Source organism: Haliotis rubra, unplaced genomic scaffold (assembly GCF_003918875.1).
Source record: "Haliotis rubra isolate DU_JTF1 unplaced genomic scaffold, ASM391887v1 Scf147, whole genome shotgun sequence".
Taxonomy (NCBI): Eukaryota; Metazoa; Mollusca; class Gastropoda; order Lepetellida; family Haliotidae; genus Haliotis; species Haliotis rubra.
In genome coordinates, this window is record NW_025765414.1 from 321,037 (window position 1) to 335,098 (window position 14,062).

Consider the following 14,062-nt stretch of genomic DNA (forward strand, 5'->3'; position numbering starts at 1 on the left):
GCAACACCTCGTAACTCTGTATAGCGACAAGTCAGTATGAAACTTGTTTAGATGGGGACCGCTTCATTAGACACATTTTGACTAAGATATAGAATTGGAAAGCACTAAGCAACACCTCGTAACTCTGTATAGCGACAAGTCAGTATGAAACTTGTTTAGATGGGGACCGTTCATTAGACACATTTTGACTAAGATATAGAATTGGAAAGCACTAAGCAACACCTCGTAACTCTGTATAGCGACAAGTCAGTATGAAACTTGTTTAGATGGGGACCGTTCATTAGACACATTTTGACTAAGATATAGAATTGGAAAGCACTAAGCAACACCTCGTAATAACTCTGTATAGCGACAAGTCAAGTATGAAACTTGTTTAGATGGGGACCGTTCATTAGACACATTTTGACTAAGATATAGAATTGGAAAGCACTAAGCAACACCTCGTAACTCTGTATAGCGACAAGTCAGTATGAAACTTGTTTAGATGGGGACCGTTCATTAGACACATTTTGACTAAGATATAGAATTGGAAAGCACTAAGCAACACCTCGTAACTCTGTATAGCGACAAGTCAGTATGAAACTTGTTTAGAGGGACATGATCCACTTAATGCACAAATACCTTTTAGTCAATGCTTTCAGTTTTTCCATTGGTATGAGTAATGGCCTAATATTTATGACTATCGAAGCACCCACCTAACATATCTTCCTTCTTTTGTTTCGCCACTGAGAGATGGTTGTTGGCTGTTGCAGCCAGCTGTTCCAGGTTCTGAAAAGAGGATGGATGTCATGACGATCACCGAGTGGGTGGGTGGGTGAGTGAGTGAGTGAGTGAGTGAGTGAGTGAGTGAGTGAGTGAGTGAGTGGGTGAGTGAGTGAGTGAGTGAGTGAGTGAGTGAGTGAGTGAGTGAGTGAGTGCAGTGAGTGTTGTTTAACACCACCCATACGGTTAACATCAGCAATATTCCAGCTATATGACGGCAGTCTTAAGTAACCAGACAATCCTGTGATCAACGACGTGAGCATTGATCTACGCAATTCGGAACCGATGACATGTGTCAACCGAGTCAGCGAGCCTGACCACCCGATCCCGTTAGATGCCTCTTAGGACAAGCATGGGTTGCTGAAGACCAGTTCTAACCTGGATTTTAACGTGCCTGTTTGGGAGTGGTCAGTCCTCATGGCTGGCCATTGTTTAGCTGCTGAGGTTAGTCAGCTATCATATGAACATGGTGGTAATGAGGTGCAGGGTGGGTTGTAATATTTTATGCAGCACTTACCCATAATCCTGCTAAATCATGGCAGGGACACCAGAACCGTGTTTCAGGCATGTAAACGCTTTAACCACAAGACTATACCACCTAAACTCGCCTTTTGGGAGTTTGTTGCCTCTGGCAAGAGTTAGGGCTCTTGGCATACCTCAATTTCTCTCCGCATATCTTCAAGTTGAGGGCTGAAGATGTCATGGATGGCAACCTCCTCCTCTACTTCTTCCTCCATCTTCACCTGCACCTACAACCACACAACAAAACATAATTACTATTGACAGCGTTTAAAATTCCCGCCTGCCCGACCGTCCGGAACGGTCTATTTTCATCTCGGACGGTCAAATTTCAAAAGTAGCCTGACCGGTGGTCTCTAGAATGTTTTACCCCTAACAGTAAATATTTCATAACATCAGACAGGTTCTCTTGTCGTCAGTTTGTGTTTAAGGTATTATGATAATTATGTTAAACTATTTACGATTGGACAGTTGATTTTACAATAACCAATCACAACACATGTACTTTCAGTTTACCTAAACTTGGTGCATTGCCTGTTAGTGCTATGTTGTTCATTGTGATGTCTACAAACAGTAAAGTATTCAGAAACCTGACTTTTGTTTTCACTGTTGAAAACCAGACAGGCAAGTTTGTATCCGGACTGGTAATTTTTTAAAGTTACCAGTCCGGCTGTCTGGCTTGGGAGTTTGGGAGTTTTAAACACTGCTATTGATTAAGGTTTGTCTGTGAATAAACAATAACCAAACTGACTGGTACCCAGACTGCTAGTGGTAACTAGTGTTGGGAATTGGTTGAAATCTCACAATTGATGATTGGTTCATTACCAATGAGCTATCATGGAAGAAGATTAATTGGCGTCATTTTTCAGATTTCCATGTTCAGGTTGTAATTGCAGATAAATATAAAGAAAAAGCATGTGATTTTCTGGGGTTTGTTTATTTTGAAACTCCATTGTAAAATGATGAAAGTTTCTACTTTAAAGTGATGACTAATATATCATGAACACAAACAGCCCAGAAATATTCAGTCATGACTTTTCAGTAAGTGAAGTGAGCTTTCTAAGAATTGAACACGTTTTCAGGCCCTGACAACTTCAACGATATGTTCCATCGTCAAGTGTTTCAAACACTAAAACAGTAGTGACAAAATCGTTTGTTTCGATTCTGAGGAAATGTGATCGATTGCTTGGTTGTGTGGTCACTGCGACCGATCTTCGATTATTTCGAATTAATCGGAACACCACTAGTGGTAACCAGCAATATATACATACAGAAATAGTGTCGAGCTCTATTATTATTTTTATTATAAAAAAACCCACTTTCATATTACAGATGGATTAGACTAGATGTAGTTTGTTTTGTGTGTCAGTTAGTGGTGGTCCAATTAGTAAGAATAATCGAAGATTGGTCGCAGTGACCAAGCAAATGGATCATGTTTTCTCATAATCAAACACAAACAATTTTGGAACACTTGTTTGCGTTAACAATATTTTTCACAAGGTTGGTTTTGTCTGTTACATTTCATAAGCACAGCAATCTTGTTAGAAGTCATGATTGAATTTATCTTAAAGACTCTAGGAAATTAATGTTCCTAACATACTAGTCATCCTTTAAAGATGTGAAATTTGCAAATGCATTTTGAGCAATTTGAAAACAAACACCAAAGAACAACATGTTTTCTTAAAAAAAGATTGTGCATTAATAAACATAACGGGAAAATTTGATAAATGATGCAAACCAATTATTTTCAATAATCGCTGGGTTGTAACGAACCAATCATCAATTATGAGATTTTAACCAATTCCCAACACTAGTGTCAGTATGTTATAAATAAACTCTTACGCTCATCGGCTGTTCAGACCCAAAGAGTTTGGGAATCATCTGGTGTGTCTTAGGTATGTAAGGGGAGTTAACTCTTGCATCTCATCTAACATGACATCTCCAGTTACAACCCAGATAGCATTGGTATGTTGGCCCATAGTTGGCCCATAATCACCAGTTTGGTTGGCCCATTGTTGGCAAACTGACGATGGGCCCACTTGGATATGCTCATAGGGTCCACGTTGGCCCATCATGTTGGCTGATTGTTGGGCCAACGAATGAAAATTCACACAAAACCATGGCCCATAGTTGGCCCAACGTAGTGATTTTGTTGGCCTTATGTTGGCACCACCGTGTTTCAACATTTAGCTCTTTCTTGACCTTTGTACTAAACCATGGCCCATACTTGGCCCAACGATGTGATTTAGTTGGCCTTATGTTGGCACAACTGTATTTCAACATTTAGCTCTTTCCTGACCTCTGCAATCAGAAACATATATAAACAACACAACAAGTTAATCAAGTGAACTATTTAATTCTTTTTTTTTTTTCATTGTTATTTGAACATTATTGTATTTCTTGTCTTAGGTCTTTTGGCTGTAAGCTGACAGGTTTTTCGAACTGCTGCTGAAAAAACAACCCAAAAATTTCATGAAACTGTCAGATATCATAATTTTAAACATGAGAACTATCGTAAAAGGACATAGTATTTGACCTTATGTTTTATTTGAAACATACAACTTAATGATTGAAAACTTCTTGTTTATTGCACAGAGTGACGTTCGGATGTAGATTCTTACACTGTTATCAAGCTAAAACCAAATGATGAGAAGTATATATGCGTAGTATGTTTTGACAATCAGCAGTTTGACATTAACAACAACATGTAATTGAATAACAACTGGTACATTATTGGGAGAGGCCAGATGGGGACTAAGAACAATAAATGGAATGGCGATGAAGCCAATAAACAGGGGGGGGATTCAGTTGTAACAACAAGCTGATAGGGTGCTTTGATAGTGTCTATAGTTTGATTAGTTCTTCATTGGTCTGTCGTTTCATGTGACTGCAAAATTTGGTTTTCTTGCAATTTTTAGATTTTGTGTTAGTGAGCAATTCATTGGTCTCAAATGAAATCAAACAAACTATGAGTTGGTGGGTTACTGGTTGAGGCCCGTGAAGACATGTTGTAGGTGGTTCCATTGGTTTCATCACTAGATCCATTTGTTGTTCTTAGTCCCCAACTGGCGCCTCCAAATTATGTTTATTTGACAAAACATACTCTGTACATGTATATATACTTCTTATCATTTGCTTGTAGTCACTTTTAGCTTGATAACTGTGTAAGAATCTACATCGAAACATCGCTCTATACAATAAACAAGAAGTTGTCATCCATAGAGTTGTATGTTTCATTTTGGACTCACCAACTTCTAGAATGCTGTTCAAATAATGTGTTATTTGGATATGACGTGTAACTACTATAACTGTGACACATATATCTGATATGATGATGTTTAGCAATTATTGGTTGTAAAGATGAATAATAGAGAGAGTTGTATATGTATAAGCAATTGTGTAATTGTATAAGCAATTGCCTTTCAATACAGTATGTGTCAGTTTCTTTTGCCTAAATGATGATTTAAACCAATTATTTCACAATATATTCGCAATTCAGTATCACAGAAATAACAATGCATATTTACCAGTTGAAGGCCTCCAGAAATGTAGTGTCGTCTGCTCTTTGAATATCAGGTAAAGCTATCAATGATGACAAGTTTGGTATTCAATTTGGAGAAAACAACTGTAAAATTCACTGCATCATAGTTGAAAGACAGGAAATGGATTCTTTCTTTTGTCTGTGTAATTATTTCAACTTTCATCAAAATCTTTATAAGAAAACATTGCTAAAAATGGCCGTGTGCTCACTCTTTTATTCACAATGTTGGGCCAACGGTGGCCCAACTTTTTGAAATAGATGTAAGATCAGGAAAAATAGGCAGAGTTTTTCAAATGTTGGCCCACTGTTGAACCAACATGTCAAAAGCCACCGTTACTTTTAAGTCATTAAGATAACGTTGGGCCAATGTTGTCAAACTGTTGGCCAACCAACCAACCATATACCAACATTGGCCCAACACACCTTTGCTATCTGGGAAGAAGACAAGAAATTGTATGGAGGTCATTCTTATAATCTGATATTCAGCGTAGGCTGTTGTTGCAGTGACGTGAATATTCAGTGTATGAAATAGTTTCCAAATTTTGCTAGCCAGTTGGGCTAGCTATGCCTGACAGTTACTAGCCAACAAAATAATTCACTAGTCCTAAATTTGAATGTAGACACAGGTTTCATCATAAAACTGCTAATATGATGAACATTTCTATCAGACCATAATCCTGCATGATTTAAAAGTGTATTATAACTTAACAAGAGAGAGTGATATGTTTACAAAATGACCCCATGGAAATTCACTAGCCAGTGAGGCCATTGACTGTGGGGATTTACTCGCCCGACAGGATTTTTACCGACTAGCGAGCCAGCGGCTATTTCGCACACTGTGAATATTACCACAATTGTATTTATTGCTACAATCATGAAATGACTTTATACATCCCATCTCTTCGTTGTTTGTTAGATTTCATATCAAGTTCTCTTACTGACTTCAGTAGTGAGGCATGGTTGATTAGATTTCTAAAATCTAAATATTACCATCCCCGGCTCTTACCTTATAGCCTGAGATGATCTTCTTTTCGTCATCCAAAGCATGAATGACAGCTTTTAAAAATTCTGTCGGGTGTTGGCCAAAGGACTCCTGCAATTGGAAAATAATCAAATCTGAGTCAACCTCTTTATCTTGGAACAAGCTCCCCTTGTATATTTGGGCGGTGGGAAGTAGTGTTGGGAATTGGTTGAAATCTCACAATTGATGATTGCTTCATTACCAACGAACAATCATCGAAAAATATTGGTTAGCATCATTTTTCAGATTTTCCTATCCAGGTTGTTATTGCAGATATGTATAACATGATGCAACTTGCTACTTTAAAGTGATGACTTATATATCATGAACATAAACTTCCTGGAGTCTTCAAGAAATATTCAGTCATGGCTTTTCAGTTAGTGAAGTGAGTTTTCTATGAATTAAACATGTTTTCAGGCCCTGACAACTTCAACGATAGGTTCCATTGTCAAGTATTTCAAAGACTAAAAAAGTAGTTCAAAAATCGTTTATGTTCGATTATGAGAAAATGTGATCGATTGCTTGGTCGTTTGGTCACTGCGACCAATCTTCGATTATTTCAATTAATCGGACCACCATTAGTGGGTAGTCTAGTGGTTAAAGCCTTCGTCATCAGTTTGAAGACCTGGTTCGAATTCCTACAATGGTACAGCGTGTGAAGCCCATTTCTGGTGTTCCCCACCGTAATATTGCTGGAATATTGCTAAAAGTGGTGTAAAACTAAACTCACTCTCTCTATCACTCCCCTCATACATTACATGAGAGGGTTTAAGATAACTTATGTAAATAGCAATGTGGTTACTTGGGCGATGGAGTAGCTTCATGGTTAAAGCATTTTCTGGTCAAGAAAAAGACACGATCACGCGACCTGAAAGGCAACAGTACATCATCCCGATAAAGAGGATGAATGAATGTCACATCATAAATATAGTGGTTAAGGGTACAAGAAAGCTTCATCTGTCGACACACAAACTTTCAGCCCATTCTGTTCAAAATTTTGTCTGTAATTACCGAGAACGCGAAGCCTGGTTGGTCCCTGTAAAACTATACAGTGGAAAATGGGTTGTTGCCGAGGTGCAACAACCTGTTTTCATGTACAGTCGAATACCCCTGTGGAGTAAACAGTCGCTGAAAATAGCGTTTTTGTCAATATTCAAGGATGTCATCTTGCGAAAATATAAGCAAATAGTAACCATGTCATTATAAACCCATAAGCCTATATACTGCAGGTCAAATATTTGTGTTTTATGCAGATTTTCGTTGGTTGATAGATCAGTGTCAGCGACCAGAGAAGAAAAAATCCGAAAACCATTTTGTAAGTCCCGTCGAACCCTAACAAGTAGTCGTTGTCTGATTGGTTACTACTGACGCCAAGCCAGCCAGTTCTGTTTTTTTCATTGAGGCTGGAGTCCACGTTTTTTAAATCAACAAGAACATGTATGGTGCTGGAAACAAACCAGGATCAAGAGCTTGAAGCCATAGTCATTGTACTCTGTCATGGTCAAGGGGCACAACACCTGTGAAACATCTCTGTATTCTGACCTTGATCTTCATCTTGGCGTGGGCGATCTCCACGGCCTCCAGAACATGATCCTGGTCCTCTTTCAGTGTCTCGATGTCATCTGACATGAAGTTCATCAGCTCCTTGTACAGCCGGCACGCCTTCTGCTCCTCCATCACGTCCGGCCTGGAGCAGGAGATCATCATCATCATCATCATCATCATCATCATCATCATCATCATCATCATCATATACCGGTATACATGGACTCTGCCATCACCACCATTATCGTCCAACACAACCACACCATCACCTCATCAATACATCATCATCATCATCATCATATACCGGTATACATGGACTCTGCCATCACCACCATTATCGTCCAACACAACCACACCATCACCTCATCAATACATCATCATCATCATCATCATCATATACCGGTATACATGGACTCTGCCATCACCACCATTATCGTCCAACACAACCACACCATCACCTCATCAATACATCATCATCAGCATCATCATCATATACCGGTATACATGGACTCTGCCATCACCACCATTATCGTCCAACACAACCACACCATCACCTCATCAATACATCATCATCAGCATCATCATCATATACCGGTATACATGGACTCTGCCATCACCACCATTATCGTCCAACACAACCACACCATCACCTCATCAATACATCATCATCATCATCATCATCATATACCGTATACATGGACTCTGCCATCACCACCATTATCGGTCCCAACACAACCACACCATCACCTCATCAATACATCATCATCATCATCATCATATACCGGTATACATGGACTCTGCCATCACCACCATTATCGTCCAACACAACCACACACCATCACCTCATCAATACATCATCATCATCATCATCATCATATACCGGTATACATGGACTCTGCCATCACCACCATTATCGTCCAACACAACCACACCATCACCTCATCAATACATCATCATCAGCATCATCATCATATACCGTATACATGGACTCTGCCATCACCACCATTATCGTCCAACACAACCACACCATCACCTCATCAATGCATCATCATCAGCATCATCATCATATACCGGTATACATGGACTCTGCCATCACCACCATTATCGTCCAACACAACCACACCATCACCTCATCAATACATCATCATCAGCATCATCATCATATACCGGTATACATGGACTCTGCCATCACCACCATTATCGTCCAACACAACCACACCATCACCTCATCAATACATCATCATCATCATCATCATATACCGGTATACATGGACTCTGCCATCACCACCATTATCGTCCAACACAACCACACCATCACCTCATCAATACATCATCATCATCATCATCATCATATACCGGTATACATGGACTCTGCCATCACCACCATTATCGTCCAACACAACCACACCATCACCTCATAAATACATCATCATCATCATCATCATATATGTACGGTATGCATGGACTCTGCCATCACCACCATTATCGTCCAACACAACCACACCATCACCTCATCAATACATCATCATCATCATCAGCATCATATACCGGTATACATGGACTCTGCCATCACCACCATTATCGTCCAACACAACCACACCATCACCTCATAAATACATCATCATCATCATCATCATCATATACCGGTATACATGGACTCTGCCATCACCACCATTATCGTCCAACACAACCACACCATCACCTCATCAATACATCATCATCATCATCAGCATCGTATACCGGTATACATGGACTCTGCCATCACCACCATTATCGTCCAACACAACCACACCATCACCTCATCAATACATCATCATCATCAGCAGCATCGTATACCGGTATACATGGACTCTGCCATCACCACCATTATTGTCCAACACAACCACACCATCCTCATCAATACATCATCATCATCATCATCATATACCGTATACATGGACTCTGCCATCACCACCATTATCGTCCAACACAACCACACCATCACCTCATCAATACATCATCATCATTATCATCATATACCCGGTTATACATGGACTCTGCCATCACCACCATTATCGTCCAACACAACCACACCATCACCTCATCAATACATCATCATCAGCATCATCATCATATACCGTATACATGGACTCTGCCATCACCACCATTATCGTCCAACACAACCACACCATCACCTCATCAATACATCATCATCATCATCATCATATACCGTATACATGGACTCTGCCATCACCACCATTATTGTCCAACACAACCACACCATCACCTCATCAATACATCATCATCATTATCATCATATACGGTATACATGGACTCTGCCATCACCACCATTATCGTCCAACACAACCACACCATCACCTCATCAATACATCATCATCATTATCATCATATACCCGTATACATGGACTCTGCCATCACCACCATTATCGTCCAACACAACCACACCATCACCTCATCAATACATCATCATCATCATCATCATATACGGTATACATGGACTCTGCCATCACCACCATTATTGTCCAACACAACCACACCATCACCTCATCAATACATCATCATCAGCATCATCATCATATACCGTATACATGGACTCTGCCATCACCACCATTATCGTCCAACACAACCACACCATCACCTCATCAATACATCATCATCATCATCATCATCATATACCGGTATACATGGACTCTGCCATCACCACCATTATCGCCCAACACAAATGCCACACCATCACCTCATCAATACATCATCATCAGCATCATCATCATATACCCGGTATACATGGACTCTGCCATCACCACCATTATCGTCCAACACAACCACACCATCACCTCATCAATACATCATCATCATCATCATCATATACCGTATACATGGACTCTGCTATCACCACCATTATTGTCCAACACAACCACACCATCACCTCATCAATACATCATCATCATCATCATCATATACCGTATACATGGACTCTGCCATCACCACCATTATCGTCCCAACACAACCACACCATCACCTCATCAATACATCATCATCATCATCATCATCATATACCGTATACATGGACTCTGCCATCACCACCATTATCGTCCAACACAACCACACCATCACCTCATCAATACATCATCATCATCATCATCATATACCGTCGTATACATGGACTCTGCCATCACCACCATTATCGTCCAACACAACCACACCATCACCTCATCAATACATCATCATCATCATCATCATCATATACCGGTATACATGGACTCTGCCATCACCACCATTATCATTCCAACACAACCACACCATCACCTCATCAATACATCATCATCAGCATCATCATCATATACCGGTATACATGGACTCTGCCATCACCACCATTATCGCCCAACACAACCACACCATCACCCTCATCAATACATCATCATCATCATCATCATCATATACGGTATACATGGACTCTGCCATCACCACCATTATCGTCCAACACAACCACACCATCACCTCATCAATACATCATCATCATCATCATCATCATATACCGGTATACATGGACTCTGCCATCACCACCATTATCGGCCCAACACAACCACACCATCACCTCATCAATACATCATCATCATCATCATCATATACCGTATACATGGACTCTGCCATCACCACCATTATTGTCCAACACAACCACACCATCACCTCATCAATACATCATCATCATTATCATCATATACCGGTATACATGGACTCTGCCATCACCACCATTATCGTCCAACACAACCACACCATCACCTCATCAATACATCATCATCATTATCATCATATACCGTATACATGGACTCTGCCATCACCACCATTATCGCCCAACACAACCACACCATCACCTCATAAATACATCATCATCATCATCATCATCATATACCGTATACATGGACTCTGCCATCACCACCATTATCGTCCAACACAACCACACCATCACCTCATCAATACATCATCATCATTATCATCATATACCGTATACATGGACTCTGCCATCACCACCATTATTGTCCAACACAACCACACCATCACCTCATCAATACATCATCATCATTATCATCATATACCGGTATACATGGACTCTGCCATCACCACCATTATCGTCCAACACAACCACACCATCACCTCATCAATACATCATCATCATTATCATCATATACCGTATACATGGACTCTGCCATCACCACCATTATCGTCCAACACAACCACACCATCACCTCATAAATACATCATCATCATCATCATCATATACCGGTATACATGGACTCTGCCATCACCACCATTATCGTCCAACACAACCACACCATCACCTCATCAATACATCATCATCATTATCATCATATACCGGTATACATGGACTCTGCCATCACCACCATTATCGTCCAACACAACCACACCATCACCTCATCAATACATCATCATCATCATCATCATATACCGGTATACATGGACTCTGCCATCACCACCATTATCGTCCAACACAACCACACCATCACCTCATCAATACATCATCATCATCATCATCATCATATACCGGTATACATGGACTCTGCCATCACCACCATTATCGTCCAACACAACCACACCATCACCTCATCAATACATCATCATCATCATCATCATATACCGGTATACATGGACTCTGCCATCACCACCATTATCGTCCAACACAACCACACCATCACCTCATCAATACATCATCATCATCATCATCATCATATACCGGTATACATGGACTCTGCCATCACCACCATTATCGTCCAACACAACCACACCATCACCTCATCAATACATCATCATCATCATCATCATATACCGGTATACATGGACTCTGCCATCACCACCATTATCGTCCAACACAACCACACCATCACCTCATCAATACATCATCATCATCATCATCATCATATACCGGGTATACATGGACTCTGCCATCACCACCATTATCGTCCAACACAACCACACCATCACCTCATCAATACATCATCATCATCATCATCATATACCGGTATACATGGACTCTGCCATCACCACCATTATCGTCCAACACAACCACACCATCACCTCATCAATACATCATCATCAGCATCATCATCATATACCGGTATACATGGACTCTGCCATCACCACCATTATCGTCCAACACAACCACACCATCACCTCATCAATACATCATCATCATCATCATCATCATCATCATCATCATCATCATCATACCATCCACTACAGTCACACCATCACAACATCAATAAATGTTCAACATACACACAACCACCACCACCTCACATCATATCATCATCCTCATCAGCATCATCATCAATTCTGTAAGTGAACTGATAATCACCTCATAATGATAATAAATACATATAAATATTTTTTTCCTTTTCTAAATATCTGTCGAAATATACCGGCTAGCTATTCTGGAGCTGCATTATTGATAGAAAATAGATTTCAACATGCAGTAGCTACACACATTTTGCCATATAGTTAAGCATGTTTATGAAATATTATCTTGCTATTGTGATTTGGTAGGGGTTTCATGCAAATCTTCTAACATGCATTTTGAAATGTGTTTTAAAGTTTCAAGTGAATCACAAAGGAATCAAGTTCCTTTTTAGAAGAACACAAAGTGATCTAAATATCTGCTGATGTCTGAGTGCTATATATTCTATGCCTCCTGCATCAAGTGTTGAGACCGGGAACAAGGAAAACGAATAAAATTTATGGACACTGCAGCACTTTAAAATATTTAGCGACATTGTAGCACTATAAAAACAGTATCATGGATGTTGTGACACAATAAAAACATATTTAGTGACACTGTACCCTTTGAAAGCCATCAGCAAAGTTTTCGAAGGTACTCTCATGGGAAGTGTATTAAAACAGCTGCAAGTCGAGGTGACAACAGAAAAGTGAATAAGAAGCAGCAAAAAGTCCTCAAAAGCGATGACACCACTCACCAGATATTGTCCTCGAACCAGCGAGCATACTTGCGGCGTATAATCATCGGTATGTGTAGTTGGTTGTACAGCTGACATAGTTGGTTGCTAAGAGGTTGGTCCAAGTTCTGCTGAAGCTGTTCTCTGATCTCTTGCCACGACATTGCCACAATGTGTCTGCAAGGTGAGTGAGTGAGTATAGTTTTATGTCACTTGTAGCAAAGCAATATTCATGCAATATCACGGCAGGGGACACCAGAAGTGGGTTTCAAACATAGTACCCATGTGGGGAATAGAACTTGGTCTGCAGTGTGATGAGCAAGCGCTTTAACCACAAGGCTACCCCACCACCCTGCAAGCAGGTGACACTGAGAAATAGGTACAGTCAAATCCCGATGAGTCGAATGCCGGTGTCTCGAATATTATGCATAACTCGAAGTACCTGTCGGTCCCGACCATTCCCTGTTATAATTGTCATCATTTGAATACCGGTTATACGAATTCGTCTCATAAATACACACGATGACTCGAGAAGTAAATTTGGTCCCATGAGATTCAAACAACAGCAATCTTGTATACATAAGCCGAAGTCAATGAGAAGTTGATCGGTGTAGCAAACTGATCCAATTAACAAACCAGCGCGGCTCACACCTTTCCGCCATTGATGGGTGAGTTCAAAAGGCAGATTAGTGATTTTACGGAAATCAC

The 14,062-nt window shown here is 40.2% G+C and overlaps 1 protein-coding gene across 4 annotated transcripts in view; it reads right to left on the reverse strand.

Moving 5' to 3' along the window:
* The window catches only part of LOC124269736 (signal transducer and activator of transcription 5B-like), a 103,179-nt gene that overhangs the window by 40,811 nt on the left and 48,306 nt on the right, over positions 1-14,062 (reverse strand). For all 4 annotated transcript variants that reach the window (XM_046704763.1, XM_046704762.1, XM_046704765.1 and 1 more), the window contains exons 2-6: positions 13,376-13,531; positions 7,386-7,530; positions 5,829-5,915; positions 1,419-1,511; positions 696-768 (exon numbers count right to left, since the gene is read on the reverse strand). In XM_046704763.1, coding sequence (XP_046560719.1) covers positions 696-768; positions 1,419-1,511; positions 5,829-5,915; positions 7,386-7,530; positions 13,376-13,531 — 554 coding nt within the window. The remainder of the gene's footprint in view (positions 1-695; positions 769-1,418; positions 1,512-5,828; positions 5,916-7,385; positions 7,531-13,375; positions 13,532-14,062) is intronic.